Genomic DNA, 25,805 nt, shown 5'->3' on the forward strand with positions numbered 1-25,805 from the left:
GTCTAGTTCCCCAGATAAAAAATAATAATAAAGTCAACTAGGATGTGTGTACAGGGCAGGAGGGAGTGTTATTTCAAACCGAATATGATTTGATGACCTAACTTTATTACAAATGCATAATATCATCACACTGAAGGGAATGAAGAAGAACAGAAGTAACCTAAGTGAATTTTGAAAACAGTCCTTTGACTGAATGCTGTAATACTAAAGACAAAAAGAACTCTACACCACACTGTTCTCCAGTTAATAAATCCGTTTCTCACAGGGGTGTGGTGAGCAATTATTAAACTATTTCATGTCTGTACTAGGACTGAAAAACAGGTGAATGCATTGTAGATGAAAACCAGGTTTCTTATTTTCAGAGAAAACAGAAATAAATAAGCATCGAAGGCTGTAACTGACCTTGTGGTTTTAGACTGGAATCAGAAGTATCCATTTAAACTAATGGTTTACACACACACACAGGAGAAAGAGAGAGAGAGAGAGAGAGAAAGAGAGAAAGACAGATGTATGTGTATACCTGGGTTAGTAGACATTGATATTTTCTAGATCTGCCTGTTGAGAGAACCTAAGGGCAATGAAACTTCAGTAGCAACTTTCAGTGCACACCTAGCATGCAAATGCCACTCACTAATAAAAGGAAAAAAGGCTGCTTAGGGAAGTGGTTGCTTCCAGAACTGGGGCAGGGAAAATATAAGGTAAATATGGAAACTCTGTAGTTTCAGAAAATAAGGAAATGCTTAAAAAAGGATGAAGCCATATCAAAAGAGTATGGCAGCAGCATGAAGGAACTCTTAAAGGCCAAAGCTGGAACAATTTGAGAATAATAATAATAACAATAATACAATATATGAATTTGGGCAGAGTGACATAATTCAGCCTACACCAGAGATCAACACAAAACCATCTTGCACAACTAGAAAACTGATTAGAGGATTAACACAACAGTCTGCACAGAACTCGCCAGGTGCACGGCGTGGGGAGGTAAACCAGCCTACACCACAGATCAACACGAAACCGTCTTGCACACCTAGAAAACTGATTAGAGGATTAACACAACAATCTGCACAACCCGAACCACAGAACTCAGCAGGTACACAGCACGGGGGGGTAGGACCAGGGGAGGTGAACTTGACGCAAGGGCAGAGAGGTGTTTTTGCTTGCGAAGAGAGGATGAAGACAGGGGGAGAGTACGGGAAAGCATTCCCCTCCCCCCAGAAAGCAGCTGGAGAGAAAACAAAGAGTACACAAGGGACTGAACAAAAAGGGGAAAAAAGAGAAAGTAAAGCATTTAAATTCCATTAAGACTCTATAAACAGGGGGAGCACAGAGTATGAAACTCCACAACTCAACACCTGACAGTGTTCTGATGGGAAGGGTGAATCTCCAGGAGCAGAGAGAGAGGTACGAGGGGTCCATGGGCCACACAGGGAGACACGGTTCCCCTGCTGGGAGGACATTTGGTAGAGGATATGTGGCCACTCCACAGGCAAAGGTCCCAGTGAACCCTGGAGAACAACCACATTCACTGGTGTTGGAACAAGGATGTTAAGGGGGATGCCTGGTGCTAGTTGTATGTTGTATTTTCCATAATCCCTAAAACGCTGCCAGTACATGATCGTGTGAACTTTTTCTGGGGCAGGCTGGAACTCAGCCGCAGTCTCTGGACATCAGCAGCAGCATAGTTCTGCGAACATTCCAGGGGGTGGGCAGGCACCCAGCCATTGCTCAGTGAGACCCCCCCCAGGGGGTCAGAACAGGTCAAAGTTGTAGTCCCACAGAAGTGAGGGGTTGGGAAACACAGCCACATCTGAGATAAAACTCAGGAGGGAGGTGCCGCCTGGCAGCCTGACACCTTGGTCACAGACAGTATAAAAGAGGGGAGAGGACAGAAGCCAAAGGCAAAGGAGGGGGGCTTGATTGCCAGTAAGGGAGCGCACAGAGTTCTGATACCAAAAACTGGCTAGCCAGGTGAAGCCATTTTCACTCCTACCACGCATGGGCATACATGACTACATGTGCCACAGCAATCCACCCCAGTAAGCTAAGCAGCACCATCCAGTGGAGAACGGAGTCATTACACTAAGCCCCACCCAACTGGGCCAACTTCTCTCGTCAGGAACAAAAGTCTCTCCACCTGCTTAGTTTATGGACTATAAAGTGCTTCATAGTTTGACTTCTAGGGGAAACCAATGTAATTTCAATCGTATTTCAGTCTGTTCACTGGTACATCTATCCAATTTTTTTCTTTTCTTTTCTTATTCTTGAATACAGAAAGAGAAAAAATTATTTTTATTTTCTATTTTTATTAAAAATATTTTTCCTTAATTTTTTCTATTTTTTTACTTTTTTGTAAATTTTTCAAATTCTATTTTGCTTCCATCATTTCATTTTGTTCTATTTTATTGTATTCGTTTTTTTCAAATTTTCAAGCATTTTCTTCTTTTTTTCCTTTCTTTTTTATCTCCTTTTTTTTCTTTTCTTATCTTTCCAACTTTACTATAATACATCAAGCTCCTTTCAACAAGACCAAAACACACCTAGGATCTAGCATCCTTTATTTTATTTTTTGTGTTGTTTTTAATTTTTTTAATTTTATTTTCTTAACTCATTAATTTCTTCCTTCAAAATGATAAAAATGAAGGAATTCACCCTAAAATAAAGAACAAGAAGAAATAACAGCCAGAAACTTAACACAGATATAAGCAACATGTCTGAAGCAGAATTTAGAATCGCAAAAATAAGAAAACTCTCTGGGGTTGAAAATAGAATAGAATCTCTTTCTGCAGAGATAAAGGAAGTAAAAGCTAGTCAGGATGAAATAAAAACTACTATAAATGAGCTGCAATCTCGAATGGTTGCCACTCCAGCAATGATGGATGAAGCAGAGAAGCCACTCAGCAATATAGAGGACAAACTTATGGAGAAAAATGAAGCAGAAAAATGGAGGGAAATTAAAGCAAAAAAGCACGATTTAAGAATTAGAGAACTCAGTTACTCATTAAGAAGGAAAAATATCAGAATCATAGGGGTCTCAAAAGATGAAGAGACAGAAAAAGGGGTAGAAGGTTTATGTGAGCAAATCATAGAGGAAAACTTTCCTAACCTGGGGAAAGACAAAGACATCAAAATCCAGGAAGCACAGAAAATTCCTCTTAGATTCAACAAAAACAGACCATTAACAAGGCATATCATAGTCAAATTCACAAAATACTCAGTCAAGGAAAGAATCATGAAAGCAGTAAGGGAAAAAAGTCCTTATCCTACCAGGGAAGAGAGATCAGGTTCTCAGCAGAACTATCCACAGAAACTTGGAAGGCCAGAAAAGAGTGGCAGGATATATTCAATGTGCTGAATCAAAAAAATATGCAGCCAAGAATTCTTTATCCAGCAATGCTGTCATTCAAAAATAAAAGAAGAGATAAAAAGTTTCCCAAACAAACAAAAATTACAGGAGTTCATGACCACTAAACCAGCCCTGCTAGACATTTTAAGGGAGACACTCTGAGGGGAGAAAAAAAAAAAAAGACCAAAAGCAACAAAGACTATAAAGGACCAGAGAACATCACCAGAAACTCCAACTCTACAGGAAACATAATGGCAATAAATTCATATCATTCAGTACTCACTCTAAATGTCATTGGACTAAACGCTGCAATCAAAAGACATAGATACAGTAACAGAATGGATAAGAAAATAAGATCTATCTATATGCTGTTTACAAGAGACCCACTTTAGACCTAAAGACACTTGCAGATTGAAACTAAGGGGATGGAGAACCATCTATCATGCTAATGGCTGACAAAAGAAAGCCAGAGTAACCATACTTCTATCAGACAATTTAGACTTTAAAATAAAGACTGTAACAAGAGATGAAGAAAGGCATTATATCATAATTAATGGGTTTATCCACCAAGAAGACCTAAAAATTGTAAACATTGATGCTCCAAATATGAGAATATCCAAATACATAAGTCAATTAATCACAAACATAAAGAAACTCACTGATTATAATACCATAATAGTAGGGGACTTCAACACCCCACTTACAACAATGGACAGATCATCTAAACAGAAAATCAACAAGGAAACTATGGCTTTGAATGACACACTGGACTGGATGAATTTAACAGATATATTCAGAATATTTGATACTAAACCAGTGGAATACACATTCTTCTCCAGGGTACATGGAACGTTCTTCAGAATAGATCACTTCTGGGACACAACCAGCCCTCAACAAGTACAAAAAGATCAAGACCATACCGTGCATATTTTCAGACCACAACGCTATGAAACTAAAAATCAACCACAAGAAAAAAATGTGGAAAGGTAACATATATTTGGAGACCAAAGACTACACTACTGAAGAATGAATGGGCTAACCAAGAAGTTAAAGAGGAAATTAAAAAGTACATGGAAGCCAATGAAAATGATAACACCACAGCCCAAAGCCTCTGTGACACAGCAAAGGCTTTCATAAGAGGGAAGTAAATAGCAATCCAGGCCTTCCTAAAGAAGGAAGAAAGGTCTCAGATACACAACCTAAACTGACACCTTAAAGAGCTGGAAAAAGAACAGCAAATAAAACCCCAAACCAGCAGAAAACAGGAAATAATAAAGACCAGATCAGAAATCAATGCTATTGAAACCAAAAAAAACAAAAACAAACAAACAAACAAAAAAAAACCAGTAGAACAGATCAATGAAACCAGGAGCTAGTTCTTTGAAAGAATTAACAAAATTGACAAACCCCTAGCCAGTTTGATCAAGAAGAAAAAGGAAAGGACCCAAATAAAGAAAATCGAGAGTGAAAGAGGAGAGATCACAACCAACACAACAGAAATACAAACAATAATAAGAGAATATTATGAGCAATTATACACCAATAAAATGGGCAATCTGGAAGAAATGGACAAATTCCTAGAAACATATAAACTACCAAAACTGAAACAGAAATAAATAGAAAATTTTAACAGACCCATAATCAGTGAAGAAATCGAATTAGTAATCAAAAATCTCCCAAAAACCAAGAGTCCAGGGCCAGATGGTTTTCCAGGGGAATTCCACCAAACATTTAAAAAAGAGTTAACACCTATTCTCTTATAGCTGTTCCAAAAAATAGAAATGGAAGGAAAACTTCCAAACTCTTTCTAGGAAGCCAGCATTACCTTGATTCCAAAACCAAAGACCTACTAAAAAGGAGACAGACCAATTTCCCTGATGAACATGGACGAAAAAGTCCTCAACAAGATACTAGTCAACTAGATCCAACAATACATTAAAAAAATTATTCACTACGACCAAGTGAGATTTATACCTAGGATGCAAGGCTGGTTCAATATCTGCAGAATAATCAATGTGATTCATCACATCAATAAAAGAAAGGACAAGAACCATATGATCTCAATAAATGCAGAGAAAGCATTTGACAAAATACAGCATCCTTTGTTGATAAAAACCCTCAAGAAAGTAGGGATAGAAGGATCATACCTAGAGATCATAAAAGCCATATATGAAACACCCACCTCTAATATCATCCTCAATGGGAAAAAAATGAGAGCTTTCCCCCCTAAGGTCAGGAATAAGACAGGGATGTCCACTCTTGCCACTGTTATTCAACATAGTATTGGAAATCTTAGCCTCAGCAATCAGACAACCCGAAAGAATAGCAGGCATCCACAAAAAAAAAAAAAAAAAAAGGGCATTCAAATCAGCCAGGAGGAGGTCAAACTTTTACTCTTCGCAGATGACATGATATCCTATATGCACACGCACCCCAATGTTTTTAGCAGCACTATCGACAATAACCAAAGTATAGAAAGAGCCCAAATGTCCATCGACGGATGAATGGATAAAGAAGATGTGGTATATAGATACAATGGAGTATTACTCGGCAATCAGAAAGAATGAAATCTTGCCATTTGCAACTATGTGGAACTAGAGGGTATTATGCTAAGCGAAATTAGTCAGAGAAAGACAAATATCATATGACTTCACTCATATGAGGACTTCAAGATACAAATCAGATGAACATAAGAGAGGGAAGCAAAAATAATATAAAAACAGGGAGGGGGACAAAACATAAGAGACTCTTAAATATAGAGAACAAACAGAGGGTTGCTGGAGGAGTTGTGGGAGGGGTGATGGGCTAAACAGGTAAGGGGCATTAAGGAATCTACTCCTGAGATCATTGTTGCAGTATATGTTAACTAACTTAGATGTAAATTTAAAAAAATAAATTATAAAAAAATAAAAAAACAAAAATCAAAATAATAACTAATAATAATCACAGCACGGGATTGTACCTATTAAATAAAACAAACTCATGCCAAAGTAAATAACTGAATAAAATAAATAGGGGGCAGGGAGAAAGGACATCCTTTTCTTACAAAACAATTCCAGTTGACACATGTGAAAGGATTGTCTAATCACAATTAGACAAACATCAAAGAAATAATTACTGAAGGCAATCAATGCTAAAATCAGTGAGCAAAGTTTGAGGAGAAGTAGAATATTAGCATAATCTCAATGATCTGCCCTATTATTTTTCAGTTACAAAGGAAGAATAGTAACTTTATCATAAAAAACATAGCAAACAGCCTTACCCAAGTGAAGGAGAGTAACATCACCAGCCGTAAGACCTATCAGAATCCTATATCCACTAACATGATGAACTGAGAAGAGTACAATATCACATCCTTGGAATTCTTGCCAAAAATGCATAACCTCAATCTAATCTTGAGAAAACATCAAACAAATCCAAAATGACAGACCTTCTACAAAATAACTGACCAGGACTTATTATTAAGATCATGAAGGACAAGGAAAGACAATGTCATAGAGTGGAAGAGACCAAGAGTCACAGCAGTTACATGCTAAGTGTATCACTGGATCGGATCCTGAATAGAAGTAAGACATCAGTGGGAAAAGAAATTGATGAAATTAGCCTAATGTTTATGCTTTAATTAGTAGTATCACACCAATTTAAAATTCTATTTTTAATAATTGTCCTATATATACATACATGCAGTATGTATAAAAGTTCTTCACAGTAGAGAACGCTGGCTGAAGTACAGACATGAAATCTCTGTGCCATTTTTTGCCACTTGGTTGTAAATCTAAAATTATGTTACAATAATATTGCATCTCTAGCTGTATAATTTACATGTAATGCTTTTACCGCACAGCCAGTGTTGAAAAACATCAGTATGCCCACACCTCTTCTTTAAGTGTTTTGTCTCTCTCTTACCTTCCTTCCTTCAAGGAACTTCAGTGCTGTGCCAATATTAGCCACAGCATGGATTCGCTTCATACGGCGTCCTTGTTCACAAGGCTATAAACAGGGAAGAACAGGAATAAATAAAAATGCACACATTAAAAAAGGTAATTATAAAATCTATGTAAATGGATTAAAAGTATACTTGAAGAATATTCAAGAACAACATTATTCAATTTCTATAGGGTTAATAGATACACAAAGGAGCATTACCCCACAGTGCTTGGAGTGCTTGGAAGTGTAGTTCATACACTTCCCTTTCACATCTCTGTATGCCAAGAGCAGAAATTCACAAGACTCCCATGTTGCCTATTGAGACTATCACTCCTATAAATTAGGAAACATTTATATGAAAAGTGCTCTTGGTGCCTGTGTGGGAGCAGGAGATATACGGGAAATCTGTACTTTCCTCCAATTTTGTTGTAAACTCAAAACTCCTTAAAAAAAAGAACTCTTAAAAAAAAAAGTGCTCTTGGTCACACACCATTTCCTTTTGCAGTCATACTAACATGAGAGATTATTGAGAGTATTAGTAACATTTCTTGGTTTGAATGACCAAAATACATGGCACGCATGGGCCAAGGTTAAAAAGTAGGATTGCAACAATGAAAATGGTATTCACATGCTAGCATGTCCGGTACAAGGATACTCTAACTTACCTGTGTTTACACTACCGAAATGCATTATGTGCTTTCTATGTGCCGCAATGTTAATTTTAAAACTCAAAGTAATGTCAACTAAGTAGATATAATTAGACTTTTACATTTGCAGGAAATAAATGGATAACTGTGGTGAAGTAATTTTTCCATGGTTGCATAGCTGGTAACCTGGTCCCTTCTCTATGACACCAAAACTCTACATAATTTCTCATTAAAACTCAAAACTGCCTATCTTTTTTTTTTTTGTCTTTTTTTTTCAATATATGAAATTTATTGTCAAATTGGTTTCCATACAACACCCAGTGCTCATCCCAAAAGGTGCCCTCCTCAATACCCATCACCCACCCTCCCCTCCCTCCCACCCCCCATCAACCCTCAGTTTGTTCTCAGTTTTTAACAGTCTCTTAGGCTTTGGCTCTCTCCCACTCTAACCTCTTTTTTTTTTTTTTTTTCCTTCCCCTCCCCCATGGGTTTCTGTTAAGTTTCTCAGGATCCACATAAGAGTGAAAACATATGGTATCTGTCTTTCTCTGTATGGCTTATTTCACTTAGCATCACACTCTCCAGTTCCATCCACGTGGCTACAAAGGGCCATATTTCGTTCTTTCTCATTGCCATGTAGTACTCCATTGTGTATATAAACCACAATTTCTTTATCCATTCATCAGTTGGTGGACATTTAGGCTCTTTCCATAATTTGGCTATTGTTGAGAGTGCTGCTATAAACATTGGGGTACAAGTGCCCCTATGCATCAGTACTCCTGTATCCCTTGGGTAAATTCCTAGCAGTGCTATTGCTGGGTCATAGGGTAGGTCTATTTTTAATTTTCTGAGGAACCTCCATACTGTTTTCCAGAGTGGCTGCACCAATTTGCATTCCTACCAACAGTGCAAGAGGGTTCCCGTTTCTCCACATCCTCTCCAGCATCTATAGTCTCCTGATTTGTTCATTTTGGCCACTCTGACTGGCGTGAGGTGATATCTGAGTGTGGTTTTTGATTTGTATTTCCCTGATAAGGAGCGACGTTGAGCATCTTTTCATGTGCCTGTTGGCCATCCGGATGTCTTCTTTAGAGAAGTGTCTATTCATGTTTTCTGCCCATTTCTTCACTGGGTTATTTGTCTTTCGGGTGTGGAGTTTGGTGAGCTCTTTATAGATTTTGGATACTAGCCCTTTGTCCGATATGTCATTTGCAAATATCTTTTCCCATTCCGTTGGTTGCCTTTTAGTTTTGTTGATTGTTTCCTTTGCTGTGCAGAAGCTTTTTATCTTCATAAGGTCCCAGTAATTCATTTTTGCTTTTAATTCCCTTGCCTTTGGGGATGTGTCGAGTAAGAGATTGCTACGGCTGAGGTCAGAGAGGTCTTTTCCTGCTTTCTCCTCTAGGGTTTTGATGGTTTCCTGTCTCACATTCAGGTCCTTTATCCATTTTGAGTTTATTTTTGTGAATGGTGTGAGAAAGTGGTCTAGTTTCAACCTTCTGCATGTTGCTGTCCAGTTCTCCCAGCACCATTTGTTAAAGAGACTGTCTTTTTTCCATTGGATGTTCTTTTCTGCTTTGTCAAAGATTAGTTGACCATACGTTTGTGGGTCTAGTTCTGGGGTTTCTATTCTATTCCATTGGTCTATGTGTCTGTTTTTGTGCCAATACCATGCTGTCTTGATGATGACAGCTTTGTAGTAGAGGCTAAAGTCTGGGGTTGTGATGCCTCCTGCTTTGGTCTTCTTCTTCAAAATTACTTTGGCTATTTGGGGCCTTTTGTGGTTCCATATGAATTTTAGGATTGCTAAACTGCCTATCTTTTAAATTCCAATTAATAGTGTATCAGGTAATGGTTTTTAAAAAAAATTTTTTTTTAATTTTTATTTATTTTTGACAGAGAGAGAGAGACAGAGCATGAGTGGGGAAGAGGCAGAGAGAGAGAGAGAGAGAGAGAGACAGAATCTAAAGCAGGCTCCAGGCTCTGAGCTATCAGCACAGAGCCCGACACGGGGCTCAAACTCACAGACCGCGAGGTCATGACCTGAGCCGAAGTCGGATGCTCAACCGACTGAGCCACCCAGGCGCCCCGGTAATGGTTTTTATGATATGATTTTAAACAAATATTTAAATAGAAAATGTAATTTTTTTTTTTTTACTTTTTATTCATCCTTTATTTGGGAACCCTTGTCGTGCATAATGGTCCATGCATGGCCCACTTGGTCATTTAATGAGTTATCTTCTATAATGCAAAAAGCACCTATTAGCCTACCAGCTAAGACAAAGCCAGGGCCTGGAAATGAAGTATGAAAGCCATTCCCCTAATACGACCACCATCCATTCTATCCTCCTGCCTTCCTATACCCAAGACAACTATCATAAAATCCAGTTCAGGGGTGCCTGGGTGGCTTAGTCGGTTAAGCCTCCGACTTCGGCTCAGGTCATGATCTCACGGTTCGTTGAGTTCGAGCCCCGCGTCGGGCTCTGTGCTGACATCTCAGAGCCTGGAGCCTGCTTCCGATTCTGTGTCTCCCTCTCTCTCTGACCCTCCCCCGTTCATGCTCTGTCTCTCTCTGTCTCAAAAATAAATAAACATTAAAAAAAATTTAAAAAAAAAATCCAGTTCAATGTTTTCCTTCTTATATAGATTCATTTCCTTTGCATGCATTCATGAAAAAATTATCTATTTTAGTTTTTAACTTTATATAAAGGGATCATATTAATCTTTTGAGGCTCACTTTCCCACATAATATTATATTGCTAAGACTCATCCATGTTGCTGCTGTCACTGTATTTCATTCACTTTGACAGCTCTTGGCCATCTTTTCTGCACTCCTTTTGATGTGAATCTTGGTTATTTCCAGATTATTTCTATTGTGACCTGTGCTGATAGATCATTTTTGTACACCCTATCTTTGGTACAAGTATAAAGAGTTTTTCTTGGTTGTAAACCTAAGAGTGAAATTGCTGGGTCAGAGGGCATGCGACTTTGAACTTCTGAAGTAAGGCCAAACTTTTCCAAAGCGTTTGCGCTTCTTTCCATTCTTGTCAACAATAAGAATAATCCTATGGGTGCATATCTTGTCTAACGCTTCATGTTGACAGATATTGAAAAAAAAATTCTTTCAGTTAAATGTACGTAACATGGTCTTTCACTGTGGTCTTCATTTGCATCTCCTGATCAACAATGATAGAACTTCTCTTCCTCTGTTCTTTGACAATGTTTCTTTTGTAAAATGCCCTTTCACATCTCTCACTCAGGTTTCCCTGTAGTTTGTACTGTTTCTATTTTGAAGATGTACTTTATATATTCTTGTCATAATCTTTCGTAATCTTTTTACTACATGTATTGTGAATATATTCTACCCATTTTTAACTTCTTTTGTCACTTTCTTTAAAGGTTTTTATTTTAAAACATTTTTAATTTTAATATCATCCAATGCAGCAATGCCTTGGTCTGTTTCTGGACTCTATTGCATTTGTCAGTATGTCCATCCTTGTATCAATACCACACTATCTGAAGTTATATAACTTTACTGTAAGACTTGATATCTGGTGGAGAAAACACCATGTGTCTACTTTTCTTGTTGGATGTCCCCTAGCAAAATGAGCAAGATATAAATATCTATTGTATTGTCCCTCTCCAGTTGGCATCTATTTTTACACAATTTAATCTGCCCTAATATCATGATCATAGTAGGCCTCGAACTCATAAAAGGCACTGGCCATGTCTCATTCATCTTTGTTTTCCTTAGAGGGTAGAAGGTAGTGTCTTATCCATAACAGAACTCCAGAAATGTTAGCTGGATGGATATTCAGTGGATAATGCCAAGCCCAGTTGCAGACTTGAGTTCTATTCTAAATATATGATCTATGGCTAATAAAGTCACCTGGTGAACATTCAGGGCTCTTTGATGCTCCAGATTTCCTAAGAGTGCCCACTGTACACTTTTTTTTTTTACAGATCTATTTTCTTTTTAAATACTTTACTTAAGCATAATAACATATGACATTATATTAGCTTCACGTATACAGATTAATGATTCAGTATTTGTATACTTTGCAAAATGACCAGCACAATAAGTCTAGTTACCATACATTGAATTTTTTTATGATGACAACTTCCAAGATCTACTCTCTTAGCAACTTTTAAATATATAATAAAATATTAGCAACTATAGTCACCATGCTGTACAGTACACCTCCATGACTTATTTATTCTATAAATAGAAGTTTGTACCTCTTGATCCCCTTCACCCATTTGGCCAACTCCAACTCCCCTCCCATCTGGCAACTGCCAATCTGTTCTTCGTATCTCTGAGTTTTGTTTTGTTATTTGTTTTACTTTTAGAATCTACAAATAAATAAAACCATAGAATATTTGTCTTCTTCTGTCTTATCTCATTTAGTATAATATCCTTAACGTCTATCCATGTCATTGCAAATGACAAGAGTTCATTTTTCATGGCTGCATAGCATTCCATATGTGTGTGTGTGTGTGTGTGTGTGTGTGTGTATGTGTGTGTGTGTGTGTATGTGTGTGTGTGTGTGTATGTGTGTGTATATATATATATATATATATATATATATATATATATAACATCTTCTTTATCCATTCATCCATTGATAGACACTCAAGTAATTTCCATATATTGGCTATTGTAAATCATGCTGCAATGAGCATGGGGTTGCGTGTGTTTTGACTTAGTGTTTTGTTTTCTATTATTGTGCACTTTTAAGTGAATTATTAGGCTTCTCCTGAATGCAAAGTATTAAGGAATTTAAAAAAACAGAGTTAACAAAATGGATAAGAAATAAGTTTCTTGGCAGTCCTTAAACTCTTTATGTTGCTTCTATTATTTCCAATTTTTCAATTGCAATTCCTCACATTCTTAAAAATAATCCTAAGTGTGAAATTAAATTTAGTGTCCCTATATTTATGTGTGATTACAGATACATAGTCACGGATACATTTAAAGAGAAAATGTTCAGGGGTGCCTGGGTGGCTCAGTCGGTTGAGCGTCCGACTTCAGCTCAGGTCACGATCTCACGGTTCGTGAGTTCGAGCCCCGCGTCAGGCTCTGGGCTGATGGCTCAGAGCCTGGAGCCTGCTTCCGATTCTGTGTCCCCCTCTCTCTCTGCCCCACCCCCGTTCATGCTCTGTCTCTCTCTGTCTCAAAAATAAACATTAAAAAAAAAAAATTAAAAAAAAATAAATAAAGAGAAAATGTTCCACAAATAATCAAAGAATGTAGAGAAATCTAGGAATAGTAATTTAAAAGTTAAAGATACTCTAAGTCCTTAAATAAAATCATAGTTTTCTCAAGGGAGTCATAATAGGTTATTCAAGGAGACTAGATACTGAGATTCCACCCTCACCCTGAGATGCAGACAAGGCAGGGATACTAAGCCATTTGGCCACATTTCCCTGATGATCATGGTCAGAGTCAGAGTCCCAGGCTATGTGAACTCTGACATAAAGCACACTGTTGTTAACAGAGTTCTACCTATGAGATATTTTAGGATTTCTGAATAGTGTTAGAACTCTTGATGGAAATGCTCTTACCCACTTTCTCCCTTTGAAAGCTCTACAAGAATTCCTGGGATACTCATTCCTTTTTAATTCATGCTTTTCATTTTAACATGGTCCTGAATTATAATGTATACATATACAAAATTTAAATAACCATTTCCAAGGATTATTTATAATCTAAGAGCAATTTCATTTTACATAATTCAGAATCTTGGAGGGCTCAATACAAGTAAATAATAAAGGTTAAACTGGAAACTACCTTGTATGTCTCAGTTCTTCTCTGCTAAGTGAGAAAGCTGAGATTCTTTTTGAAATCTCTTCTAGCTTCAAGGTCTTATAATTTATGTCTGAATGAGTAGGGTACTTGAACAGAAATAGGACTCTTATGTCAAAATATATACTTTTTCTAGAGTTATTTAGCTTGGCAATTAAATGCCCATCAAGCTTTCTGTACCCTGTTGGTCAAGTATACTGGCAAAATTATATTGACACAGAATGATATACCTCCTGAATACCCAACTGAATTGGAATGAAGATTCCTTTAACCTTTTAGTAAACAGCTTAATTCAGGAGGAAATAAAAAGATGCCCAATTATATCTGGCAATCAAGGGAGTATATATCTCAAGTCAATGATGTGACTTGACATCTGAATGCTAATCTAGTTTATTTAGCTCATGCATATTTCAAATTGGCTTTTCATATATGTTTTGTTTGATTTCCCCCAAAGTAGAACCTGAGACAGGACTTGGATGATGTAGTTTACTGTGGAGGTGATCCCAGGTAGCAAGAGTGAGGGGGGTGCATGGAGTGTGAGACAGGGAAGAAGAAAAATGCTATTGAGGGTTTCCACTGTGAGCAACTGGGCCTCAATCCTACTGGGGACTCAAGCACTCCATGAGACATGTGTAAATATGTCACAGAATTGTCTGCCTTCCCAATGCCAGACTGCAGCATTTATTCATGGACTCCCATCTCCATTGGTTGAAGGACCTTCGGGACCATTAACTCTTCTACACTTCAAGGCTGCTTTAAGCAACTTGTGCTTTTGACCAAAGCTATGAGGGTGGAGACCTGGAGGCAAGCTACCAGTGTTTGAGGCAAGATGCTACTAGAGGGTGTAGGCAATGTCCCCCACTGTGTGAAGTCATTTGAAGCTGGAGGTGAGCTGAGATAGCACAAGGGCACCAGAAGCATCCGCTACCATATGAATCAAGTTAGAGAGATGATTTACACAAAATTATTATCAGTTTGTAGTTTTTCAACAAACAACCCTATTTTGAGCATTCCACACAAAATTAACTGGAAATTTATGTTTAGGCAAATACACATTTAAAAACTCACTTATCCAAGTTTCATGGCTGTGTAGCTGTTGTCAAGAAGCAATAGACAAAGAACAAATAAGTGCTCCCAATTTAGGCCACTGTGTTCTAGCACGTCATACGATATTTTGAAGGTAATTTCCTGAGTGTCTTTTCGTAATTATGATAAACATCATTTATAAGTAGTTTATCTTTGCACACACTACTTACCTCTCTACTACTCTCATATAACAAAACGTAAGCCAGGAAAAAAAAATGCAGATCTTTCTCGACTAACAATGGGGTTATATCCCGATAAACTCATTATAAGTTGGAAAAACTGCAAATCAAAATTGCATTTAATACACCTACACTACTGAACATCACAGCTTGGCCTAGCTCACCTTAAACGTGCTCAGATCACTGACATTAGCCTGCAGTTGGGCAAAATTCTCTAACTCAAAGCCAATCTTATAATGGAGTGTTTAATATTTCATGTAATTTATTCAGTACTGTACTGAAAGTGAAAAATAGAATGGCTATGTGGGTATAGAACGGTTGTTAAGTGTACCAGTTCTTTACCCTCATGACCGCATGGCTCACTGGGAGTGGTGCCTCCTTGCCCCTGCCCGGCATCACAAGAGGATCATCCTGTGCATTGTTAGCGCAGGAAAAGATCCAAATTCAAAATTCCAAGTATGGTTTTTAGTGAATGCCTATTACTTTCACAACATTGTAAAGTCAAAAAGTCGTTAAGTCAAACCACTGTAAGTTGGGGACTGTCTATACTTTATTATTAAGTAACATAGAAAAGTATATTCTGTAGCTCACTATCAATGTGTTTTTCACTTTGCTGGTTCCACTGCCCAAGAAAAAAGCAAATGATTCTGAAGGTGCCGTTCCTGTGACAAATGACTGATGATGGAGGCTGTCCACAAGTGTATGAAAAATGTCATGCTGATCTCAAACTTAATTTTCAACAAACAAGTATATAAATAATACACAGTTATGGACCAACATTCCTTTCCAAATGGAAAGCAAACTCTGGAAGTGAGGTCAATGTTAATCTGAAAGTAATTTTCCTGGATAGATATTGCATAAGATGCAGTAGTTAAGCATGATAGATTACTGATGAAGTTCTTTACTCTTCCTTCTAAGGTTGCTACTACTACATATAGAGTTTTAAATCCACTAAATGTGTGTGGGAACTAGAAAGGAAAGGTGTTCCCTGCTCCCGGAAGTGACTGATATATTCGGGGGTTGTGGAACACTAACACACTAGTATTCCCAGTGTGTTACCCACTTTTATAGGACATCGCCTTTTACACTCCCAACCCCACAACCTCCGAATCCCAAAAGGGAACAGTTTGACAATCTGGTCACAGGAAAAATCCTTACCAGTTTCTGCCCGGACAGGACCTCCAGAAGAGCAAGCAGCTTAACGCCATCTTTCATGTCTTCAAAAAGATCATCTACCACCAGTGGGGGTTTCCGCTAGAAGATAAAAAAATGAATAAATGCAAAAAGTGCATCTTCTCTCTCTGACATACCTTTGCTACTCATTATGGTGAAATCTGGAGGAACAGTTTCTAAATACCCTAAATTCTTTGTTTTGGATATGAGTGGCAATGGCCAATTATGAGGAGAAAAACAACCTTTTGGAAATAAACATACTCAAACCTCAGGAGACTTTTTTGAATGTTTATTTACTTTGAGAGGAATAAAAGACGGGGGAGGGGGTAGGGCAGAGACAGAGAGAGAGAGAGAGAGAGAGAATCCCAAGCAGGCTCCGCATTTGCAGCAGAGCCCCATTTGGAGCTCGATCTCACCAACCAATCTCACCAGCCATGAGATCATGACCTGAGCTGAAGAATCCCACTCTTAACGGATGGGGCCACCCATCTGCCCTGAAAACCTGAGGAGACTTCATGCTTGGACTTTCATATACCTACCAGCTTCTTTCTAGAAAGGAATTTTTAAGACTCCAATGGTAGGGAATAAGGAAAGGAAAAGAAGTCACTATCAACATGAAAGATAAGCGAGACATTAACACAGGGCCTAAGCAGGGAAGAGGAGATGGCCAGAGACACTGGACCAACCTCCACACTTCACTGTGGGTGAGCACGGAACCCGGGCTTTCCCAAGCCCAACACTTCCGAGGCCCATTCTAGCCACACTAATAGCCTTAGGTCAGTGGCCAGCTGCTGGAGCACCGTGAGCACAAGCAAGGTTGCAGATTTAGTCTCCAGTGGGTTAGCTGGCCATGTTCTGTGTCTCCACCTGACAAATGTAGCACAGCTTCTCTCACGATGCGTCACTGAACCCAGAGGATCATGGGCACAGATCATAGGCTGATCAGTGCAGATCCACCACTGCTGGAAAAGTAAGTCAAAGCCCATTTTCAATTCATGGAGGGTCTTTTATTTTTTATAAAGGTCGTTGAAATACCCAATGTACTGGGGTTCATCAAACTTTAAAAAAAATTTTTTTAATGTTTATTTATTTTTGAAAGAGAGAGAGAGACAGAGCATGAGTGGGGGAGGGGCAGAGAGAGAGGGAGACACAGAATCCGAAGCAGGCTCCAGGCTCCGAGCTGTCAGCACAGAGCCCGACGCGGGGCTCAAACCCACAAGCCGTGAGATCATGACCTGAGCCGAAAGCTTAACCGACTGAGCCACCCAGGGGCCCCAGTCAAACTTTTAATTAAGGTCTATCTTGGCTCAGACAAAAGCAGAGAAGCGCTGATGCTAGTGGAGGTCAGGTGTCCCCAGAATTCTACAGAATAAGAATTTTCCATTTATCACCTGGGTTCAAGCTCTACAGCTTTCTGCTTCTCACTGAACCATGTGAAAAGCCTAATGCCATATTCCTGACTTTCAATTGTCTTTCTTTCTAAAAAAGAAAAAGTTCTATTTACAGATATTTAATCACCAAACATTTTATTGAAATGAGACTTTTTTTCTTTACCCACTGATATGGAGCATTCCTATGTCTCCTATGACTGCATGAATTACAGTCTCTGAATGGCACAATTCTAATTTTAAATGCATTTTCTCTCTTTATAAAATGAACAGCTGAAAACATTTTGTTCTTATGCTGTGAAATACACATTCAAAAATAACAGGTTTTCATTTTCAGGCTTTCTCCTTTAAATTCCACTATTCACACTGCTTATAATTTATATAGGAAAAATGTAATAATGATTTTATATTATAAGCATATAAATAAAATTATTCAGAATAGAGTGAGCTACACTGAAAACTAATCAGTATGATAAGAATCAAAATTATTGTATTAGCTATATATATATATATATGTATATCATTAAATAAGACCTATTTATCATTCATAATGTCCATTTGTATCCTTTTTAAAATTTTTTAAATGCTTATTTATTTTTAATAGAGAGAGAGAGGGGCGCCTGGGTGGCTCAGTCGGTTAAGCGTCCGACTTCGGCTCAGGTCACGATCTCGCCGTCCGTGAGTTCGAGCCCCGCGTCGGGCTCTGGGCTGACGGCTCAGAGCCTGGAGCCTGTTTCCGATTCTGTGTCTCCCTCTCTCTCTGCCCCTCCCCCGTTCATGCTCTGTCTCTCTCTGTCTCAAAAATAAATAAACGTTAAAAAAAAAAAAATTTTAATAGAGAGAGCTTGAACGAGCGAGGGGCAGAGAGAGGGAGACACAGAATCTGAAGCAGGCTCCAGGCTCTGAGCTGTCAGCATAGAGCTTGACGCAGGGCTTGAACCCACGAACCGCAAGATCATGACCTGAGCCAAAGTTGGATGCTTAACTGACTGAGCCACGCAGGCACCTGCATTTGTATCCTAATCATGTAAATACAGTGTAACAATGAGGGAAAGTTAATAAATATGTGATATATTCAGTGAACAAATGCAAATGAAGTTTTTCTTAGATTGTTATCCTGAAAATATATAAAGGAAATGAAACAAAGCAGGGAATTTTCTTGAAATTATAAAAATTCCAAGAGATTTGACACATACAAAAAAATCGCATCCATCCATCCATTCTACCTTTACACACAAACTCGTCTCTGCCACTTTGAAGGACATTTTTTCTTGACCCCACTTCTGCCTCTCATGTTTCTCTTCTTGCATCTCCACTGGTGTCCCTCATGCTTCCTCTCCCGTCTGGTTGCTCGTACACATGCTCCTGGATGTAATCTTCAGGTAAGCAGTGACCACTGAACAACTCAGCCCATCGGCCTCTCTGCGTCGACTGCTGGTACCAAACTCTCCTTGATCTTTCTTCCCCAAACCTCCTTGATCAGCCTGCCTGGTGCACAAGCCTCTTTTCCTTCTCTCCCGCCTTTCTTTCTGACTGTGGCCACTCGCCAAGCTCAATCCTGTCTCCTCTGTTCTTTACAAAATTTTGTCCAGGTAGATAGGACTCTTGAAGCCTTCCTTCCAGGTAAATGTTCTCTTCTGAACACTGTTGAGTACATGACAGGCACTCGATGTTCGTATCGTTGGCTGAATGGCTGCCTGAATGAATGAATAAATGTACTTTTCTAAAAAAATATCTTTGTGGGTCCTATGCCCATATTAATGGCTCTTAAAATGTGGTACATATATAATGGGTAAAGAAAATATTCTTCGCTTTCTAGGCAATCAGACTGCAACACAACAGAGACACAGAAGTATCTTGTGTCTCCATGTTTTGTTCACTGTAGGCACGTGTTAAATATTTGTTGAAGGAATGAATGAAGTTTCCAGTCTGTGCATGATAAAGAATGGTAGATGGTTTTTATTTCAAGAGTAGATACTCAGAATATTGTCAATTTCCTCTTTCTCCATTTAGCAAATTCCTGCTCAATTTTCATACTTACTTATACTTAATCTTTTTCAGTCTTCCGACGGGAATTAAGTACTTCTTTGGCCCCAAGTACATTGTTTAGGTTAGGATGATCGTGTTGCATTACAGTTAGTTATTTACAAATCTGTGTCCCCAGGAACTCAGACAGTGGGTCTTCTTGAAGATAAGGAAGAAGCTGGATGTATCTTTGTATACCTAATACCAGGCAAAGTGCTTAGCACTAGTCAGCAGTAAACATGTAAATCGTGAGTGAGTAACACTCAACAGGGATATGTGATGCTTGTTTGCAAATATCTTTGGGATTCTTAGAGATACCCATAAATAAGATCGTAGTGCAGAATTTCTCTTTTTATAGGAAATATGAGTTGTTCTGGAAATTTTTCCTCCATTGTCTTCCTACACAAAATAAAGAGATGTAGTCTGGTGGCTATTAACAGTCTAAATAGAAATTGGGAGAAAATATTTCTTCTTAAAATAAAAATGTTTAAAAAATGTTTATATCAGGGGCGCCTGGATGGCTCAGTTGGTTAAGCGTCTGACTTTGGCTCAGGTCATGATCTCATTCTGTGGGTTTGAGCTCCACTCAGACTCTGTGCTGACAGCTCAGAGCCTGGCCCTGCTTCACATTCTATGTCTCCCTCCCTCTCTGTCTTCCATTCCCCTGCTCATGCTCTGTCTCTCTCAATGTGTCTCTCAAAAATAAACGTTAATAATTTTTTTTTAATTTTTTTACATTTGTTTATTTTTGAGAGACAGAGTGAGACAGAGCATGAGCAGGGGAGGGGCAGAGAGAGAAGGAGACACAGAATCCGAAGCAGCCTCCAGGCTCTGAGCAAGCAGGCAGGACAGAGCCTGATGTGGGACTCGAACCCACAAACCATGAGATCATGACCTGAGCCGAAGTTGGACGCTCAACCGACTGAGCCACCCAGGTGCCCCAATGTTAAGAATGTTTTAATTAAAAAAATAAAAAGATGTTTTATATCAATTTAATTTGTAATGCACAGGTATCATATTTTCAACACACTGATTATAGGGCCAAGCATTATGTAATCAATTTTTTACTTAATGCCTCAACTAGTAAAAGAGGGAGAAAAATAAACTTCTGGCCAGCCTTACTGCAAAGAGCTGGCAAAATAATACTAGAGAATGATCTTTATACTTCTACAAGTTCTATCCAATTGCATATAACGTAAATATTGTGCACAATCAACAAAAACACTTATCAAAAATTACACCAGAATAAAAATGTTCTAGCAATTATTGGACAAGTTTTCGTATCCTATTTTGCACAAAGAATTATTTACATATAGCAACTGACCAACTAATGGAGTCATTTACCATTGTCACTAAATCACAGTTATTTTCTGTGACAGTGTTTTAATAATAATACAAAAAAACCTTTCAGCTAAAATGTTTCTCCTGTCACATGTATAAATAGTTATAGCACCAGTCTGATTACTCTGGCAGCATTCAGGTCACGGTACTGGCCGCCAAAAGAAAGAGTTGGAAATGAAGGTAACTTACTGGAGCCTGACTTAATGAAAAATCGATATGATGTAGTTTTGTTCTGATTGCCCACTTATTTTCAGTTTTAAGCACCAGGCAGAAATCTATCAAGCACTTTTCAAGACCACAATTATCATTTTTAAATTATGGTTAAGGTAAAACCATAATAAGCTTTTATTGGGGGGCAGAATTTTTTAAAATTGTATTCTCCTTGGCCTTGTCCGTCACATTTAGATATTCTATAGTGGAACCAAAATATATTCATCCTGAATCTGAGGTTGTTCAAGGAAGGGAACTTCCCAACTGTGTCGAGGGGAGAGAAAGATAAAGATGGGAGAGAACAAAAACGAGAAAGAGGTACTTCACTTCTGTGGTTTCTCCCTTCTATCAGCTCTCTTCAAACTAGGTTTAAACCTTAACTTCCAGCTCTAAGAGGACTGTCTGGTCTAAAAGTCCCTAGAAACGCTGGGAAGATACACATGCCTCTCTGCCTGGCTAATACCCTTGGTAGTTAACTCATTACTGAAACAGACTTCACAGAACTTTTTCTCTATTTCTTCTACTCTTCCTTTATTTTGCTATGCAGCTCCTTTAAAGACATGTAATGAGATTCAAATTCATCCTTGATCTTTATGGAATGTAAAAGTACAGGTTTCCTTGACATAATTTTTACTGACCAGTTCTCTATCTGGGGAAAATATCCTATTCTCTAACATTGTGTGTGTGTGTGTGTGTGTGTGTGTGTGTGTGTGTGTGTGTGTGTGAATATCTTGTGTCACTTTACTAGTCTATAAGCATCAACACATTTTTAAGCCCTATCTACCATCTATTTTCATATTTTTATTCATGAAAGGATGACCATGCTTGCTATACCACATGTGTATTTTATGACCCTAGAAACAATGATATTACTTGGAGGAAAAGGAATAAGAGAATAATTTTAATGAAAAAAAGGTATCATATAACTATTTGGCATGAAATAAAAATTTAAGAAATCTTTTAAATCACATTTAAAAATTATATATGAAATGAAAAATGTTGATGCACAAAGTATGACAAAGTAGTCACACTGTAGATTACATACATGAATATTTACTAGATATTACGATTCTGTGGCTTAGAGATTATACATTCTAATTCAGTAGGTGTTTAAATATGAATGAAGGGGGGAAAGAAGGTAGGAAAGAAGGAATAATATACTGTTGAACATCTCCATATGTCAAGCACTATGCTGAGGGCTTATACATGTTATCTCATGAAATATTCATCACCACCACCTATGGGAAATCACCTCCTCTTTCAAAGAAGGAATCTGAATCTGAGAGGTTCAACCATGGGCCTAGATCACACCCCTAGTACATGATTATATTTCAGCCACCTGTTAGATAGGAAGTTCACCATAAAAATGCAGGTATTCACTTAACTATTTCCTGAATGAAACATAAACCTATAAATGTGATTTTTATTTAATATCAGTATGAAAAATATTAACTAATTAGCAAAGTGCCTGCCACTCTACTAGAAGCAAAATATTAACAGAAAACCACTTTTATTTACTTTTAAAAAAACTTTTTTTTAACGTTTATTTATTTTTGAGACAGAGAGAGACAGAGTATGAACAGGGGAGGGGCAGAGAGAGAGGGAGACACAGAATCTGAAATGGGCTCCAGGCTCTGAGCTGTCAGCACAGAGCCCAACGCGGGGCTCGAACTCACGGACCGTGAGATCATGACCTGAGCCGAAGTCGGCAGAAAACCACTTTTAAATGTGAATGGATATAAGAAAGACTAAAAAGTAATAACAGAAGCATTATGTATATAAACACATATTGGCATAGACAATAAGTTGGCCTAATTCATACCGTATCCCTTAATGGTCATGTTTGTGCTAATGCTCTGTCTTTTGTTACATGACTGACCTGAGCTGCACCCATCACCTTCTCTGCTTGGATCCAGAAGATGGCTGGAGTTAAGTTGTCACCGGGCAATGACCTAAATACAACTGTTATCGGGTCCTGCTGCTGAGGCCCAAGAAACACTTGCCTCTGTCTTTCTAAAGATTGGGTCAGTCAGTGTGTTAAGTTCCTCAAGACCATCCTCAGCTCTGTGACTCACTAGAAGGGCCCACAGGACTCAAAAGAGCTATTATATTCATGGTTACAATTTATTACAGTGAATGGACACAATTTATTACAGTGAATGGACACAATAATATCAGCAAATGGACAAGGCTCATGAAGCAGAGTCCAGGAGAAAAGATACAGGACTTTCCAGAGATGAGTGACCTGTTCTCTCACAGTGTAAGTACATAGGAACAGGCCTCATTTTTCCCAGGATGCTATGGGATGTTGCCTAATTTTTCCCAGGATGCTACGGGATGATATGTGTGAAGTGTTGCCAAACAAAAAAGCATGCTCGAGCCCCAGTGCTCAGGTTTTTATTTGACGCCTGTCCCTTAGGCATACAGTGCTTTCATAAATGACCTCAGCTACTCAGATTCCATCCAGCCCTTCTCCTATCCCTGTTTCCCCAGCAAAACCAGGTACATGTTCACCATAAAACACATTGTTAAGATAAATTGATCTCATCAAAGTGTACTCTGGGCATACAAAACACTCCCTTCCGGCAGAATATTCCAAATGCTCAGAGCTTATGTCCCAAGAGCCGGTCAAGGGCCATTCCCAAAGACAGGTCTTTATTTGGAATATACAGAATTTGAACAACCCATGCCTCCTGAGCTAACCTTTCCTGCCTGGTCAGAATGTACCCTTTCAATCGATTTCACTTCTTGGTTAAATAATTTTAAATCAAGTTCATTTACTTGCAACAAAATAAAGCACACTGACAGGAGGGTCTATTTTGCTATTACTTTGTAAACACTTTCTGACTGTAACAATTTACAGTTCAGTGTCCTTCCACTGTACTCCATGATAAGATCCACATAAGTGACCGAAAATATATCTATGCTTTATTGTTGAGAGTGTGCATTTTCAGGGGAACCTAATTGTATTTGATGTAAAAAATGTTTTGTAACCTTTTGACCAATTGATATCGGTAAATGAAGAAGGCAGACACAGCTGAATGTTGTTGATAAACCATTAAACACAAAGACAGATGATAGACAGATGATAGATAGATAGATAGATAGATAGATAGATAGATGATAGATAGAGCCACTTTACATGGACAACTGTATGCCTATATCCAAAAATAACAAAAATGGTAGCACACTAAAAATATTTTTACCACTTTTAAGTTTGCAATCATATGCACAATCATATGTACAATCATATGCACGTCAAATAAGGTGAAAGCAGCATTGGGTGTTAGGTTGCATTGAGAAATGGAGAAGAGTACAAATCTACCTCAAAACATTACGAGCATATCATCATTTCATCAACAGATATCTACAAATCTGCTAGAATCTTAGAGTGCCTTAGCCTCAAATATCACACAGTGATCAACGAGATTTACGGCATGAAGGATTTAGCTTTGAGCAAATAAAAGGGTAAAATCTCCTGTTTCATGCCAGCACCAACCCGTGTCCTAATTTACCATCATGACTTTTAATCTCACAACAACTGGGCATTCTTTGAACGCTTTTCCTCTTGGGGAAAGAGCTCTCAAAACATTTTATGACACACACAAAAGCTCTAGCATTTTATTTTAAAGTACTAATACACATCCTAAGGTTTAAAATTTGAGGGGCACCTGGGTGGCTCAGTTGGTTAAGCGTCCAACTTTGGCTCAGGTCATGATCTCCCGGTTCATGAGTTCGAGACCTGAGTCGGGTTCTGTGCTGACAGCTTACAGCCTGGAGCCTTTTTCAGATTCTATGCCTCCCTCTCTCTCTCTCTCTGCCCCTCCTCCACTCATATGGTCTCTCTCTCCCTCTCACAAATAAATAAACATTTAAAAAAATTAAAATTTGTGATTGCTGGATACCCACCGATACCAATAACTAAAAAAGACCTAAAGTAAAAGCCCATGGCACAGATTACTCTCAACTCCAATGGAGATACACACACACTGCTGAGCGCTATGTCAGGCTTGCTGAAAAGAACACATAATCACGGCCTAAAATACTCTGAAAATGGCCTTCTGCACAGGCTGCAGAGAGGTCTCAAGACAAAGGGAGGTTGGCAAGGTGTGCTCTGTGCACCCTTGACATCTCTGTATAGAGAATGACCCGTCACTTCTAGAGCCAGACAAACCACTACCTCTGGTTTACATACGTTTCAGGAAGGAACGATGTCACAGGCTGCAAGACAGTATATGGGGAAAAATCCCATCCCAGGACCAGTCTATAGTGTTCACATTCTCTGATGGTCATCTGATGGGTGGGAGCAGCAAGTTAAACAACAGGAACAGAGAGGAGAGTGGGAAGGGAAGAGGGGTTGACCGGCAGATGTGGAGGGAGTTACCTCCCTAAAGATTGGCTAAGAGCCCAACCACACTAAAATGTCTAAAACTGCCACCGTATCTTTGGACCAGAGCAGTCAAACCGTGATTATAACTGCTGGCAGTAGCCACGTCAAATTAATTCAATGTCTACAAGTTTTACCATCTTATTCGGAAAATCGAATTAGATGTTTCCAACATCTCCAGAAACAAGGTGAAGTAACTTAAAACTTGTGTGTGTAATCTGTTCCTCTTTCATCGCCTTCATAAAAACACTATTGTGATTATTTTCCACCTCTGCTTGTCAAAGGTGAGA

The 25,805-nt window shown here is 38.5% G+C and overlaps 1 protein-coding gene across 1 annotated transcript in view; it reads right to left on the reverse strand.

Annotated features, from left to right (window-relative positions):
* SYNE1 (spectrin repeat containing nuclear envelope protein 1) overlaps positions 1–25,805 on the reverse strand; it is a 471,896-nt gene that overhangs the window by 351,599 nt on the left and 94,492 nt on the right. Inside the window, exons 4-5 of the mRNA XM_042940094.1 lie at positions 16,150–16,245; positions 7,253–7,336 (exon numbers count right to left, since the gene is read on the reverse strand). Coding sequence (XP_042796028.1) covers positions 7,253–7,336; positions 16,150–16,245 — 180 coding nt within the window. The remainder of the gene's footprint in view (positions 1–7,252; positions 7,337–16,149; positions 16,246–25,805) is intronic.

This window comes from Panthera leo, chromosome B2, assembly GCF_018350215.1.
Source record: "Panthera leo isolate Ple1 chromosome B2, P.leo_Ple1_pat1.1, whole genome shotgun sequence".
NCBI lineage: Eukaryota > Metazoa > Chordata > Mammalia > Carnivora > Felidae > Panthera > Panthera leo.